At 50.7% G+C, this 16,892-nt stretch overlaps 1 protein-coding gene across 7 annotated transcripts in view; it reads right to left on the reverse strand.

Annotated features, from left to right (window-relative positions):
* Window positions 1-14,738, reverse strand: part of PHACTR4 (phosphatase and actin regulator 4) — a 69,632-nt gene extending 54,894 nt beyond the window's left edge. The window contains exon 1 of one of the 7 annotated variants that reach the window (XM_030464456.1): window positions 14,653-14,738. Coding sequence is in view for 1 of the 7 variants with exons in the window: in XM_030464454.1 (XP_030320314.1) it covers window positions 11,628-11,638 (11 nt within the window). In the remaining 6 variants the exon portion in view is untranslated. Of the gene's footprint in view, window positions 1-8,933; window positions 9,070-11,627; window positions 11,650-14,567; window positions 14,616-14,652 lie in introns of those variants that run through there. The other 6 variants (XM_030464462.1, XM_030464453.1, XM_030464461.1 and 3 more) reach the window with 6 other exon arrangements.
* Window positions 14,739-16,892: the final 2,154 nt, after the last annotated feature.

The raw sequence follows: 16,892 nt of genomic DNA on the forward strand, positions 1-16,892 counted from the left end.
TCCATAAGGGGGAAATGTCCATTTCATTGGAAAACTCTGAAGGAGCCACTGTCATGGACAACAGGGATGGGAACTAAAAGCACCCCTGGGGCTGAATTTTTTTTTTAAAAGCCAGAAGACCAAGCTCAATTAAAAAGCAGAATATTCAAGATGCTTTAGACAGCCACAAAATAAAAGCCCACCACTTCATCTATCAACACATATGAACCCTCCAACTGTGAGAACTACTGATACTGATAATAAACTACTAAATACTGATGCTAAAAGAATGCAATTCACACATTTTGCTATTACCCAGCAAAGTCTGGGCATGCCAGAAGGAGAGAAGGGAAACAACTGATCTAATTGCAGATTTTCCACAGAAAACCCCACTTATCCAAGTCCCTAACTCATTTTTGCCCAGTGGGACTTCAGGGAATGAAACTCCACCAGATCACCAGCCCCTGCCTCAGCATTCTGCAGCCAACAACTAATGAATAATTCAAGTGCAGCTCATTTCCCCCAAACTCCAGGCTGGTTTTCTATTTTTTTCCCCTTCTTTCCAAAAGGCCTGAGATGATAAACTGAGCTCTTGATGACAGGAGTTCCACATGAGCAGGAGGTGAGTGCTGCTGGAGCCTCAGGGCATCCCTGGCTCCAGAGCCAGCAGCTGAACCTCTGCAAACCTGGAGCAGAGCTCAGGCTCTGCACAGAGCGAGGGGGATGGAGGGGAATTCACTGGTGCATTCATAGGAAGCACACAGGAGCTGGGGATACAACATTCTGGGAAGGTGAGAGTACAGGGAAAGCAGCCAGGAGTGTGGGCCCTGCTCCTCAGACATCAATATTAAGAATATTAAGAATACAAAGTCTTGAGATTCCTTTCCTTTTCCTTTCCTTTCCTTTTCCCCTTCCCTTTCCTTTTTTTTTCCTTTCCTTTCCCCTTTCCCTTTTTTTCCCTTTCCTTTTCCTTTTTTTTCCTTTCCTTTCCCCTTTCCCTTTCCTTTTTTTTTCCTTTCCTTTCCCCTTTCCCTTTTTTTCCCTTTCCTTTTCCTTTTTTTTTCCCTTTCCTTTCCCCTTTCCCTTTCCTTTTTTTCCCTTTCCTTTCCCCTTTCCCTTTCCTTTTTTTCCTTTCCTTTTTTTTCCCCTTTCCTTTCCCCTTTCCCTTTCCTTTTTTCCCCTTTCCTTTCTTTTCCCTTTCCTTTTTTTTTCCTTTCCTTTCCCCTTTCCCTTTCCTTTTTTTTCCCCTTTCCTTTCCCCTTTCCCTTCCCTTTTTTTTTTCCTTTCCTTTCCCCTTTCCCTTCCCTTTTTTTTTCCTTTCTTTTCTCCTTTCTTTTCCCCTTTCCCTTCCCCTTTTCCTTTCCTTTTCCCTTTATTTTCCTTTCATTCCTTCCCCCTTCCCTCCTTCTCTCTTTCTTACTTTTTCTTTCTTCTTTTCTTTTCCTTCCTTTCTCCCCCTAAAGCCCAGAAACCAGCACACCCCAGATAAAACAAGGATTTCAGTTCCACAGGACAGCCTGACTGCCTCCAACCCCCCCAGGAGCAGGTCACCAAGGAAAGGATTCATTTTCAATTCTCCCACAAAAAATCCCACTAACCACAGCTTTTTGGGGCTTTCTTTTGAGGTTTCTCTGCCACGGGGCTGCTGAAGGGCTCCTTGCCCAAAGGAGGCAGAATTCCTCTGAAATCCCAGCTCCAGCAGCCCCAAACTCCTTTCCAGCTCTGGCCCTGGCACCTCTCCATCCTGATTCCAGTGCAATGGGGCTTGGCAGAAATTAAAAAATTAAAATGCCTTTGTGGTCAGTACAAAACCTGCTCCTACAACACTGAACCCAACACCTCACAGGGAAGTTTAATTCACTCAAAAAAAAAAAAAAAGTTCCAAATCAACCTTATCCATACAGAGGCACAGGAGAGGATTCCTGACTGCAGGAGGCAGAAAATCCCTAAAACAGGAGGGGAAGCTTCTTGAGATTGCTTTCCTTTTTCTTTTCTTTCTCCTTTTTCATTTCCCCTTTCCCTTTAACCATTTTAACCTCCCAAGAAAAGTGAACAAAATTCATTTTAACCTCCCAGGTGAACAAAATCCATAATAACCTCCCAAGTGAACAAAATCCATTTTAATCTCCCAGGAAAAGTGAACAAAACCCACTTTAATCTGATGAACACTACTTAAAATCCTGAGCTCAGCCCTCTGCTTGCAGGTGGCCACCATGAAGCACAAGAACAACCTCATGGGCAATAAAACAACCTCATCAGCAACAGAAATCTCCATCCTTCACCTACCATGCAGGTGATGCAGCTGAGGCCCCAGACCCCATGTCCTGAACCCACACCCAAAGGGCTCTGAGGTCAAACCCAAACCACCTTTGCCTCATGTTTTGGGGTTTCCATTTATCCTCAGCCTTGCCAGGAACCCCCAGCCCTGGGATGCTGGGGGGAAATGCCCCCAGGATTCTGATTCCTGAGTTGATTTCATTTCCCCTGTTTCCTCCCCAAAACGAAGCTGCTGGGCTGCTGCAAACCCAACATTTTTGGGGGTTGTTTGGTTTTTGTTTTGTTTTTTTTGAGTTTGAGCTGCAACCAAACCTGGAGAAACAACCTGGAAGCTTCCAGGCAGCATTTTGGTGACAAGCCCCACCAGGTGAGGGCACACAAGCACCAAACCAACTGCACTGGAACCCCAAAATTCCCCTGTGCAGGAGGCAAGGAAAGCTGGCACTGTGCTTGGCAGCTCTACCTGGCACCAGGAATCCCAGTTTGAGCAGCTGAGCCCAGTCCAAACCTGCCTGGTGCAGAAAAAGTTGGGTTTAATTCAGTTCAGTTCCTCAATTTGTTCCTCACGTGGTTCCCCAGCAGCTGTTTGAGTAGAAGGGAAGGGAGGGAAGAGGCAGGGTCTGTGAGGGTCTGAGAGGGTCTGCCAGGATCTGTCGGGATCTCTGAGGGTCTGCCAGGGGCTCTGAGGGTCTCTGAGGGTCTCTTCTGCAGCAGGTATGGGTCTGGCAGGGCTGAGCATGGAGCTGCTGGCACAGAGCAGGGATGAGCCTGGGTTAGTGAGGCAGCAGCTCAGGCTTCTCAGCACCACAATCAGGCTTTAAAACCCCCTGACAGATCCTGCCCACTCCTCTTACTCCTTTTCCACAGCACTCAGGTGCCATCCTGCTCTCCCCATGCTGCTGGAGGCTGTTAGGTCACCAAGGATCCAATGCCAGATCCTCTCAGATTGTCACCCAACCCAACCTGCTTGCTCATATTCAGATTATTTGAGGTATTTGCCACAAAACTGGGATTAAACTCCTCGGGTGCACTTGAGAACAAAAACCTGAGTGCCACCAGATCCCAACCCACTGGGATTTGCCAGCCCCAGGTTTTGAAAGGAGCAGAATTTTGGTGTTCATAACCCAAGGGCAGCCATGACCCAGGCATTCCAGTTCAACCAGTTTCCCCCTTTCTCACCCTTCAGTCCCTCCCATTTCCTCGGAACAACAGCCAGCACCAAAACCCGACGAGCAGAACAAAGAGTTCACTGGAAACCCATACAGTGGAAAGCCACCTTTTTCATAGAATCATAGAATCACAGAATCCTAGGGGTTGGAAGGGACCTCGAAAGATCATCTAGTCCAACCCCCCCTGCCAGAGCAGGGCCACCTAGAGCACTTCGCATAGGAACGTGTCCAGGTGGGTTTTGAATGTCTCCAGTGAAGGAGACTCCACGACCCCCCTGGGCAGCCTGTTCCAGGGCTCTGTCACCCTTACAGGAAAAAAATGTTTCCGGATATTCAACTTGAACCTCCTGTGCTCCAATTTACACCCATTACCCCTTGTCCTATCACTGGTCACCACTGAGAAGAGCCTAACTCCATCTCCCTGACACTCACTCCTTACATATTTGAACACATTGATGAGGTCACCCCTCAGTCTCCTTTTCTCCAAACTAAAGAGACCCAGCTCCCTCAGCCTTTCCTCATAAGGGAGATGTTCCACTCCCTTCATCATCTTAGTAGCTCTGTGCTGGACTCTTTCAAGCACTTCCCTGTCCTTCTTGAACTGAGGGGCCCAGAACTGGACACAATACTCCAGGTGCGGCCTCACCAATGCAGAATAGAGGGGGAGGAGAACCTCTCTTGACCTACTAACCACACCCTTTCTAATGCACCCCAGGATGCCATTGGCCTTCTTGGCCACAAGGGCACATTGCTGGCTCATGGTCATCCTCTTGTCTACCAGGACCCCCAGGTCTCTTTCACCTACACTGCTCTCCAGCAGGTCAGCCCCCAACCTATACTGGGACATCGTGTTGTTCTTCCCCAAATGCAAAACTCTACACTTCCCCTTGTTGAACTTCATCATGTTTCTCCCTGCCCAACTCTCCAGCCTGTCTAAGTCTCTCTGAATGGCAGCACAGCCTTCTGGTGTGTCAGCCACTCCTCCCAGCTTAGTGTCATCAGCAAACTTGCTGAGGGTACATTCTATACCCTCATCCAAGTCGTTGATGAAGATATTGAACAACACCGGTCCCAGTACCGACCCCTGAGGGACTCCACTAGTCACACAAACTACCATTAAAAGCATTCCCAAATCCCAACCAGAGCAGACAGATGGACACAAGCATCCTGCTCCCTTTCCAGCAAAGCAGAGAGACAAAGCCTGAAGACAAGAACCCCCCAACAACTGTTCTGTTACTGGATCACAGCAGCAATCAGCAATCCACTGTGCCAGAGCTCCCTGAGATGCTGGAGATGCCACCCACACCCAGGCAGTGCCCTCGGTGTCCCCCTGTGCCATCCCACCTCAAGGGGAACAATCTGGGACTCAGGTGGCCTCAGCATCCATTTTTCCAATCCCCTTGAGCTCACTGGGAGCTCAGTCCACAAAGCTCATCCTACCAGCACCACTCAGGAACCACTCCTGTTCACTTCTGCCTTGCAGCTCCAAGATTTCCTTGAAGACAAATGCCAATATCCTTTAAAAACCAACAGAAAAAGAAAAAAAAATCCCATTCCAAACGACTCATGGCTGTTATGAATCACCCAACTTTATTATTTCTCCTGCCCGTCAAAACAGAAATGTTTCACCTTGCAAAGCAATGGCTGAGCTTGCCCGGGCTCCCCAAAATCCCTCCCAGCTGTTCAACAGCCCTGAAACTACCTGAGAAGCACCCAGCTCAAAGGCAGCACCCATTGCACCCATTGCACCCCACCCTGGCTCCTTCAATGCTGCAGACAGCTTAGGGGGGTTCCCAGCAGGAACACAGCTTTCCAGCAGGAATTCTGGTGGGAGACAGAGCCTGAGGGGACACTGAATTCCAGAGCCAAACCTGCAACTCTGAGAAAGCTCCACAAATGGAAGTTTGGATCACAGAATGGTTTGAAAGGTGAAAGCTCACACCCAGTGCCAGCCTGGATCAGTTCCCTTTTGCAAGGCAGCTCCTCCTCACCACCCTTTTTAGAGCAGAGCTGAGGTTTTCCCTTTAATAAAAGGTCAATGTAATCATGGAATGGTTTGGATGGGAAAGGACCTTAAAGCCCCCCCCAGTGCCCCCCCTGACACGGGCAGGGACACCTCTCCCAGCCCAGGGTGCTCCAAGCCCCATCCAACCTTGGACACTGCCAGGGATGGGGCAGCCACAGCTTCTGGGGGCACCCTGGGGCTCAGCACCCTCACCCCAAAGAATTTCTTCCTGATGTCCAAATTCTCCATGATTTCCTGGCCCAGACAAGATGTGGCTGTAAGGACTCAAAGAAACCCAATCCACTGCATTATCTGGATGATGCAAATCAACCCCCTTGCTGCTGGCATTGAGACTGAAGGCTGAAACAGCTTCCTGAAGCAAAGTCACCTTGGAAATCCCAAAGAGTTGGAGCTTTCCTTAGCTCCTTTCCTAAGCTGCAGCTGTAAAGAGGGTCATGATCATTGAGCAGCCACCAGGTAACACCAAGCTCCTGGGGAACAGTTTGTAGGGGGCAGAGGAGGACTCAGCTCATGGCTGCACAGGGAGTTCTGCTCATCAAAAGCTCAACATCTCCACTGTCAGGATTCCTGCTCTTTGCACTCACTGAGCAACCTAAAGAAAAGCAGCCTAAAGAAAACACTTGTGCCCCGGGTTAGAAAAGTGCCTTCAGTGCTCACTCCCAGCCACACAAGATCCTTTTCACCATCAGTCACAGAATCCTAGAATGGGCTGGGTTGGAAGGGACCTCAGAGCTCATCAAGTCCAACCCTTGATCCTCTCCCCCCGTGGTTCCCAGCCCATGGCACTCAGTGCCACATCCAGGCTCTTTGGAAAGATCTCCAGACACGGAGAATCCACTACTTCCCTGGGCAGCCCATTCCAATGCCTGATCACCCTCTCCAGAAAGAAATTCTTTCTCATCTCCAACCTAAACCTCCCCTCCCTAAAAATGATTCTAGCAGGATGCATTAAGGAATCAGCTGTGATATTCACTGAATTAAAAAAAAAAACAACCAACCAACCAACAAAACCCAAACCAAACCACCCACAATGAACTGAAAGTGAACTCCACCCTCTCCTTAAAACATTTCCCTGCTGTAAAAACCCTGATTAAACATCCAGGGTGATGAATCAGCTCCCTGAAACCATGGGGCACCCAGCACCCAGCCTGACATCTGTCATCAACCCCCTGGATGGGGCCACTTCACACCTTCCCTGCATATTTCATCTTTCTTACCTTTGGGGTTGTTTGGTTTTGGGGCTTTTGGGTTTGGCAGTGCTGGAAGCTGCATGTGCTCCTTCCAGAACCAGTTTCCCAATCCTTTTTGACTCAACTGGATAAAGAACCTAAACCCAAAGCCCAGATGCCTCTGGACCAGCTGTGTCTCCCTCCTCTGCCTTTCCAATCAAGCTGGCAGAAAAGCTGGAAGAAGATGGCAGGGCTCACCAGCAGCTCCCCAACCCAACATCTGAACAAAGTGGATTTAAAAAAGGTTTAATTTTCCCTGAGACTAATACCCTTAAATCAGAATAAATCCTCCAAAAGAGGAGATTATCCATAAATTCACTAGTTAGAAATGTTAATACACCCAGTGTTTATGCAAGGACTGCTGCCCTCTCTACAGAAGAGCAGCACCTGTGTAATTTCCTATTAAAGGAGAAGCAGATTTCACAGAAATTCCATGCTGAAATGCAGCACAGCAGCTTTCTAAATACACCTTTCCAAGGGCAGCAGTAATTTGCTGAAGAATCAAGGCAGACTTGTTCCTACTACACCAGAAAAGCTCCAAAAAAAAAAAAAAAAAAAAAAAAAAAAAATCCTTAAGGAACTTCACACAGAAAACAAGAAAAAAAAAACGAGAAGAAAAAAAAAAAAGAGAAGTCCAGTGTGAAACTTGGAAAAAGACTCAAGGAAACTGCAGAGCTAAAACTTTAAATTCCAGGTTCACAACACACAGGATGTGAAGTAAATTCCCAATCAGCAGTGCTGATTCAACCCATCTGCATTGCTGGGCTTCCCCAACACATCTCCTCCTCCTCTTACTCACCCTCTCCTTACCAGAGGCCCCATCCACACGCAGTAAGATGAGACTGGGACCAGTAAAACCTGGCTGCTAATGATGGCCCTTAAGGCTGAGGTGCATTCATTTGGCCTCTGGCTATGAACACGAGATGACTACACCCTTCCTGAGCACCTCTCATCTTCCAGAGGACAGGCAGGATGGAACAGAGCCTTGCCTGGCATCAACCAGCAGAGCAGCAACACAGCTGGGAGCTAAACCAAGCCTCCTGTCCACCCAAGCACCCTTATTTTCCCTCTGCACCCTCTAGTTGATAGGCAGGCAGCACCTGGTGGTTAGGAGAGAGACTGAAGGCTTCATTTGAAAGGTAAAACCAGCTGGGGAAGAGCCCTGATGATTGGCATCAGGAGTGTGGGGTTGATATGGGAGCTCCAGCAGGCTCCTCCATCCTGCTTTCCAAGCCTCATGTGCTTCCACAGGTTGCTGGATGCTCAGTGCTGGTTCTTAGGAACAAATAGCTTCCCCAAAAAGAGATGGGGGAGCTGCCCAGGGCAGTAGGGGAGTCCTCATCCCTGGAGGTGTTCAGAAAACATCTGGGCATGGCACCTGGGGACATGGTTTGGGGGGCTGGGTTGATTTTGGGGTTTGATGACCTTAGGGGACTTTCCATGTGTCCAAGACCCCTCAGAAAGTTTGCTTAATGCACCCACCTTGAAAATCCCCATTATTTTCTCTGGGTAAGCTTTCTGAATGCTCCCAGGTGCTGGGGGGCTTACCCAGAAAAAATAATAGGAATTTTCAAGGTGGGTGCATTAAGCAAACTTTCTGAGGGGTCTGGGACACATGGAATCATTAAGGTTGGGCAAGCCCTCTAAGGTCATCAAACCCCCAAATCAACACAACCCTCCCATGCCCCCTAAACCAGGTCCCCAGGTGAGGCACAGCCTGTTCTGAGATGTCACCAGCTCAGCAGCAGCACAGCCATGAGCCAAGCTTTCCAGCCCAGGAACTTCCCTCCTTCCAAACCCCATTGACCTTCCTATCCAAAACAACATCCCAATAATTGTCAGCCAAGTGAAACAACCCAAGAACAGCAGCAAACCCCACTCTGCATCCTGTTAGGTGTCAGTTTGAGTTAGCAGGTGGGATTGTTTTTTCCCCCCTCCTCTGCCAGAGCCTCTTCTGTCTCCACTCTGGGCTGAACAGGTAAGAGAAAAGCCTGGTGGCCTGAAGCTGATTTCAAAACTGCTAAAAAAAAACCCAAAACCCAACAGATGAACCAAGAGAACCTGACAGCACTTATTGATAATTCCACCCAAAGGCTGATGCTACTCTGAAGAGGCACAGCTGAGCCCAAAGAAATCCTGTTTAAGCATGGCCTCAATCTCAGGGTTTTTCTGTCAATAATTGTGGGGCTGTGGGTTCAAAATGGATTTGGAAATAGAAGATGAAAAAAAAAAAACTCTGTAAAGCTCACTCACCTCTGGCACTGCTCCACAGGCAGGAGGAACAGGACACAGGTTGGGAGCAGGAGAGAAGCACAAATTGAAGCCTCAGCACAAGGTAAATGAAGCTTCAGTGACCCTCCAGGGAATGTGACACTTCTCACCTCCTGCTCATCAAAAAGTCGAAGTGAAAAAGACTTTTTGTTCTCCCTTTTGGCACCACACAAACACACCTTAGAGGGGAACAAACCCAAATGGACTTAGCAGCCCTTTCCCTACTTCTGCCATTTCCCACCTAGCAATAAATTACACCTGGTTTGCAGCTGACAGACTAAATAACCTCAAGAATAAAAGCCCCACCTTGCTAGCACAAAACAGCCTTCCCAGCACTTATTTCAGTAATTATTATCCTCCTCCTTCTAGGTCTCAGCTGATAAAGAGAACTTAGGCAGGACAAGGTCACTCCATACAGGTCAGGAACTGAAATTCTGTGGGTCCCTCCAGCTCTCCAGTGTCAACATTGCAGCAGAGCAGCTTTGACAAAAATCATTCCTGGAGAACCTGAGGCAGCTTTTTCAGGCAGCAAAAATCAGCCCAAACCCTCTTGTCCCTTCTTCTGAAGTCTCTCCTGCCCTGGCCTACAAGGGGTTTGCTGCTGATAGCTCTAACCTGCAAACCCCTCTCCCTGCACTTCTTGGCAATGGTTCAAACCTACAGAAACTTTTAGACAGCTCTGGAGGTGAAAGTAATCAATAACAATCCCCTTTTTATGCATCTGCAGGGGAGGCTCTTGCCAAGGCAGAGATTTCCCCTCTGGAAATCACCCCCCCAGCAGGCACTGCTGTGCCAGCCCATTACCCCAGCAAATTTAGCTGCTGACCTAAAAATTACTGATTTGACTTTAAGGAGAAGAATGAGATGAGAGGACACAACCTTCAAAGGCACGTGAGTACAGCAAATGCCAAAGTCCCCTTAAAACTGGCTTAGACATTTCCATGCTTTGTCCAAAGCTCAAATTCTCAGAAGGCAACAACCTTTGGCTCTTCCCCCATCCAGAAGGACCTCTGGAAGCTCAGTCACTGCAAGCCCTCACCTGAAGGCCACATCTGGCAATCAATCTCTTATTTTATTTTGGTTTTTCAGCTAAGTTCCCCCTCTTCAACTCTGTTTTGGACACCCAAAGCCCTCACCCTGGTGCTGAACACTGACACCGAGCAGGACAGCACCTTGCTCAGAATCTGATCCAGGTTTACAAATCAAGGCTCCTCAGTAGGACAAAAGCCAATTTTTTCTTGCTTGCACCCTTACAAGCTCATTGTCCTTAGGGCAGAAGAGTAGGGATGCTCAGAGATTCACCCTTCCAGCACACAGTGAAGGAAGCCCACAAGGAGCTCGAGGAAATTCCATTTGTGGGGAGGATTAACCTCGATGGATTTTTAGACAACTGTGTCTATGGCAACACTTGAGGGGTTCACTTTTCTGGCTTGGTAAACTAAAGGGAAACCTGGCTGCTAGTGCCTGACTTGTCTGCAAAGAGGTTCTTACTTCCAGCAGCAGCTCTCAGGAGCTGGCAGAGTTCAAAGCCTTCAGTTGAAGTGCCAGCAGACTTTGCCAAAGTCCAGTGATCTGCACCAAATCTGTTCCAGAAGGCTGGAGCAGAGCAGGAGCTTAGTTAGGGAAGTGCCAGACTTGCACAAACCCACCTCATCAGTATGCACCTTCTTTTACTCCCCTGACATTCAGCAGCCATGGGTAATGAGGCTGTGGCAATGCAGTGCCCATCACTGGACTTGGCTGTGCAGCTGGGAGGTGAGCAGCTCTTCACTGGGGCTTTGCTACCAGCATGCCAAAAGCACAAGCACAAAAGAATAAAGTTAACAATCTGTTTACTCATTCCTCCTCCAATGGCTGCTGCTAGCCAATAGGCTTGGGGAAAAAAAAAAAAAAAATTTATTTCCAGAATCCAGCAGAGAGAAATCATTTGGATTGCCCTCAATTTTCACATCTCAGCCACTGGTGCTTCGTGTGACTCCACATAATCCATTTGGTTAGGAGCTGAAGCTGTTCCTTTGATTCCCAGCATTAAAAGCCTCTCTCTGGATATAATTAGTCCTCCCTCCCTCCCCCCATCTCTTCTCCCCAGTGCAATGTGGAAAAAGCACACACAGTCATCAGTAAACAAAGAAATTCAAACAGTGTGACAAGCAGGCTGTAGCTGGGGACATAAAGCTGCCTCTCACCTCCCTGTCTGGTTCAGCACAGCTGATCATCAAAACCAACTTGACACCAGAAGCAAGAGAAGCAGCAATGCAGGGAGAGGACCTACAGATGAAGGGCTTTGTCGTTTAGAAATCAGAAAAAAAAAAAAAAAAAAAAAAAAGAGGAGAAACATGGAGCAAAAATAGCAACACATAATTAGTGATTGCTGGAGGTTTTGCACACTCACCTTGCAACACTGAACGATTGACCTGAGGTATTCAAAACCCAACAGATAAGAAGCAGAACTTGGGAACCTGCACTCTGAACCTCTGATCCCAATCCTGCCCCTCAGCCAGCAGCAAATCACCTCAACCCCAAAGCACCCCAACCTCCACACCTCAGTCACCTCCCAGCCACGCAGAGCCCTCTGAGACAGAGGAAAAAATAACAAATATGGAACAATCAGCATCTGGAAAGCACCCTCAGCTGAAGACAGGCTGACTTTTGTCAAGCAACATGCCACCTCCTCACCTGGAATCCATCCTTGGATTTGGGGGGCACAGCTTGGAAGGAATTCAAGGCCCTAAAAGGCAGGGCCAGCCTGGCCTGAGGAACGTGTGACCCCGCTGGGCAGAAAAGGGGCTGGAAATAGTTATCAGCACAGCAGTGACAAGTCAGCAAGAGCTACTAATTAAATGATAAAAATAGAGCTCTGAAAGGGCTTTTTTTTTTTTTTTTTCCCCCCCTCTCAGCACTCGACACAAAGCTGAGGCCTAACACTGCTGCAGTCACGGGGCTGAAGGTTTTCCACGGGCTCCAAAGCTTTCTCACGCTCACAAAGAAAAGGGGAAAAAAAGCAACAAACCCCACAGGGCACTTGTGTGGAGAAAATCCCAGCTAAGGAAAATGTCAGGAATCGATCTGGCCCGAGGTGGAGCATCTCTTCAGTACCCACACTCCACTCCCACCTCTAATGGGAGCAGGAATAAGATGACATCTTTGCCCCCAACAGTTTCCTTGCATTCCCCAGAGCCCTAAAGTTTTGGGTTTGCCTAAAAAATGATGATGTTTGGAGGTGACAGGTGACCTCACCTCCAGTTAAGGAGAACCAAAATATAATTAAAAGAATTGAAAGGATGAAACTCTCAGGCATGAGCTTCCTTAGAAGAGACTGAGCTAAAAGCAACGTAACAAGGCACAAAACTCCCTCTTTCCTGGCCCAAACCAGGACACAGGGACATCTCCCACCTGCTTGGTGTGTGGCATCCCTTAGACCAGTGACTAAACCCTGTGCAACCTCCCCCATTGCTTGGTTTGACTTTAAACCCCTTCTTGTCCCTGGTCAGACCCGGGTTTTGTGCAGCTTGCAGCTGAATATTCATCACCAAGTTTCAGACCTGCAGGAACTGCCCTGTCAGCGATTTCAGGCACACATAAAATGCCCCCCAAACATGCCAAATGAAATCTGATCAAAATAGAAGGCATTTGTTTAAATACAAGCGATTTGGCTCTCCAAACTGTCATCAAATTAAACTGGAAATCAAATTAACCACTGATTGAGTGAAGTAGAAGGCTGTATAATCACAGATTAAGGATCCAGAGGGGGGAAAACAAGGATGAAACCACATTCCCCTTCTTTGTGGCAACCTCTCTACAGTGCCCCATATTTGGGACTCCCCCTTTTCCCCATCTTCCAGGATTTGAGGATGCTCTGTTCCCTCAGACACAGCTCACCCAACCATTTCTTGGGAATCCAGGAAGGAAAAGTCCCTTACAAAACCACCCTCGGAGCTCTTATCTGATACCAAAGCCAGCCCTGTGCAAGTCCAAGGTGACACACTTGAAACCCCACTGATTTAGGGCAGAGGGGCAGCAGGCATTTCCAGCACTGTTGGGAAGAAGTTTAAATCCCCTCTGAAGGGGAAAAGGGATTTGTTCCCATCCCCATCCACGGCATCAACCTCACTTGGTGTGACTCTGCCTCTCCCTCAGAAGTGGCCTCATTTTGGCTTTCGTTCCCCCCTTTTCCTGCACTCTCCTTTGAGAAGGAATTTAAACTATGTCAAGTTACAATTTTAGGTCTTGTCTGCTCCGAGGAGTCATTTGGATTCATGTTTGATGAGCAACAGGCATTTTATCCTGAAATCACAGCAGGAGTTTAATTACCCTCCTGGGCAAGACCAGCACACCAAGCTAATTCTGCTGCACCCATCCTTTACCCACCACAGAAACCTTCACCTTTCCCCCTTCCTTCCCTGATTCTGCCCAGAACTCACCAATATTCCTACATTCCAAGTTTCCAAACTCCCTCCTGTACAACCCGAGCTTGTTCTGCACCTTAAGAGGAGCAATCCCACACATTCCCACTTCTCTTCCCAGCTTTGGGGAAGCAAAATTCAATTCAATTAAATCCGAAAGCTTTCAGGGCTTGGGTGCAGCTTTCATGGAGCAGCTTCTGGGGATTTTTATTTGGTTTTTTCAGCTCCAGAGAGGGGCACCAAACCCTCCCCAACCTCCACACCTGGGCAAACCCGAGGCAAGGAGGTAAATAATTCATCTGGACGCAAACAGAAGGAAAGAAAAGAACAATTCCACGGGGAAAACACGGCCGGGGCCGGTTGGAATTTCAGCCAAACACCCGGAGAGAGAGAAAAGATCAAACAAAGAAAATACCAAAAAGGGGCTGGCTCGGGGAGGAACTCGGGATGAGGTGGGAAGAGCTCCCGGAGAAGGCGAGGGGATGGCAAAGCCGGAGGAAAACCGGGATTTGCTTTTCCCCATCAGCCCTTCCCGAGGCACAGAACCCACAGAACGTCCCGGTGAAACCCGCTCGCCCGCAGGAGTTTGACCCGGGAGGGGCTCCCGGACCGGCTCACCCCATGGAGTGCAGGAGAGCTGCCCCCGAACCCAAGGGAACCGAACCCTCTGTCCATCCCCCTTCCTCTAACCGAACCTCCCCTTTCTCTCACCGAACCCCGCTTTCTCCACACCGAACCCCTTCTTTCCCTCACCGAACCTCACTTTTCCTCACCGAACCCCCCCTTTCTCTCACCGAACTCTTTTCCCTAACCGAACCCCTCTTTTCCTCTCCGAACCTCCCCTTTTCCTCACCGAACCCCCCCTTTCCCTAACCGAACCCCTCTTTTCGCTAACCGAACCCTCCTTTTCCCTCACCGAACCTCCCCTTTCCCTAACCGAACCCTCCCTTTCTCTCACAAAACCCTTTTCCCTAACCGAACCCCACTTTCCCTAACCGAACCCCCCCTTTCTCCTCACCGAACCCCACTTTCCGTCTCCGAACCTCCCCTTTCCTTAACCGAACCCCTTTCCCTAACTGAACCCCTCTTTTCCTCTCCGAACCCCCCCTTTCTCTCACCGAACCCTTCTCCCTAACCGAACCCCTCTTCCCCTCACCGAACCCCCGCTCCCCCTCACCCAAGCGCCCGCCAGCACCCCCTCAGAGCCCCTCACCCATACACCGCCGCTCTCAGGTACCAGTTCGGACCGGACCTGCCCACTTCCCGACCCGATTCCCCCCCGGACCGCCCGCCCTCACCTGCCGCCCGCCGCCGGTTCCCTCCGCCGCTCCGGGGCCGACCCCGCCGGAAGCCTCCGGAGGGGGGAGAGGGGGCGCGGGGCATGCCGGGAGTTGTAGTCCTCGGCGGGACAACACGCCCCTTGGCGGCAGACCACGCCCACTCAGCTCAGACCACGCCCCTTAGTAGCAGACCACGCCCTCTCGCAGCAGACCGCGCCCAGCTGTAGGCCACGCCCCTTGTATTAGACCACGCCCCTTCTGTCACACTCATCGGCTCAGACCACGCCCCCTTATTAGGCCATGGTCCTCGAGAGACCACGCCCATCTTTAGACCACGCCCCTCAGTTGGACCACGCCCTTATTAGACCACGCCCATTATATCAGGCCACGCCCCCGAGCCGTGGCGGGGATCGTGATGGGGTTTGGGGCCGGGGGTGTCAAACAGCCCCGGGGTGCTGGATGCCGCTCCCCGGATCCCCGGATCCCCGGATCCCTGGACTGTCAGCTGGGAAGGGACCTCCCGGATCACCTGATCCCCCCTTCTCACGGTGCTGTTGGTGGGAGATGTCCCAACACCCTGAGATCTCCAACCTTCCAAAGTGGGGGGGAATCCACCCCTTCCCTGGGGACCATTCCAATCCCTTGGAATCCAGTTTTCCTCTGGTGTCCCGTGGGAATGTCCCCAGGAGCCACTCGTGCCCATTGCCCCTTGGCTTGTCCCCATCTTTGCAGCCACCTTTCAGCACCGAGCCCTGGGCACAGGGGTCCCACGAGCAGTCCCAATTTCCCGTGTGGGGGTCACTGCCACCATCCCAGCTCCCACCAACCCCCCCCAGGACACACAGGTGGCCTTTCTCCATGACAAATTCCAGGACTTTGGTGTCACAGCTTCGATTCAGCCCCTCTGGGCCCCACACCAGCCAGCCTGGAGCTCGCTCTTCCCTTTTCCAGCCCCGTCTTTAATTCCCTTCTTTCTGGCTCTGGGAAATGTGACTCAGCCTTTGGGAAACCAGCCGAGGTTTCCATTTCAGCCACGGGGCCAGAAGCCACCAAGGAGTTTGGGAACGCCTGGAATGTGTCCTCCCCATGAGCCCGACGTGTGGCATGGGGTGAGGATGCTCCAGAGAGCAAAACCCCAGAACAACTTTACCTGGGATGGGGACAGAGGGGAGGGATGAGCCATCAGCCTTGGGAAACATCCTGGGATGCTCCAGGAGCTGGTGTTGGGGTCCTGCTGGCTTCAGCTGAGCCAAGACTTGGAATTAGGGAGAAATTCTTTGGGGTGAGGGTGCTGAGCCCCAGGTTGCCCCCAGAAGCTGTGGCTGCCCCATCCCTGGCAGTGTCCAAGGTTGGATGGGGCTTGGAGCACCCTGGGCTGCGGGAGGTGTCCCTGCCCATGGCAGGGGGGGCACTGGGTGGGATTTGAGGTCCCTTCCCCCCCAAACCATTCCATGATGATGAAGATGATGATGATGAAGGCTGAACTGGGATGCTCAGCAGCTCATTCTCCATCCCACAGCTCCAGCTCCAGCTCCTCTAATCCCTGGAGAAACCATTTCAGAGCGGTACCGAAGCAGAACCAGAACTTCCAGGAGCTTTCCCTATGGCCTCACACGGGAACAGGGACTTGATCAGCCCGAGAGGCCACTGCTGGCACTGCGGCTGCTGGCAGGGACATGGGGACAGTTTGCAGTGGGGGCAGCAGTGGGGCTGGGCAGCAGGGATGTGGGGCTGGGCTGCTGTGGGGCTGCGCTGCTATGGGGTTTGTTTTCCATAGGGTTGGGTTGCTATGGGGCTTGATTGCTGTGGGGCTGGGTTGCTATGGGGTTCATTTACTATGGGGTGGGGTTGCTATGGGATTCGTTTTCCGTAGGGTTGGTTTGCTATGGGGTTGGGTTTCTATGGGGTTGGGTTGCTATGGGATTCGTTTTCCATGGGGCTGGGTTGCTATGGGGCTGGGTTGCTATGGGGTTGGGTTTCTATGGGGCTGGGTTGCTATGGGGTTCTTTTCCATGGGGCTGGGTTGCTATGGGGCGGTTGCCAGCGCTGCTGCGTGTCCCCAGCGAGTGTCGCTGCCGGGCCGGGAAAGCCGAGAGCGATGGGGAACGGGGATCCGGCACCCCCACAGCCCCCACGGCCCCCACAACCCCACAGCCCCCACGGCCCCGGTCCGCCCCGTCCCCGGTTTCTCCATCCCCGGTCCAGAATGTTCCAGACACCCCTTTGCACCCCTCGGGGGGCTCCATCCCGCAGCGGGT

The sequence above is a fragment of the Calypte anna genome, chromosome 23 (genome assembly GCF_003957555.1).
Source record: "Calypte anna isolate BGI_N300 chromosome 23, bCalAnn1_v1.p, whole genome shotgun sequence".
NCBI lineage: Eukaryota > Metazoa > Chordata > Aves > Apodiformes > Trochilidae > Calypte > Calypte anna.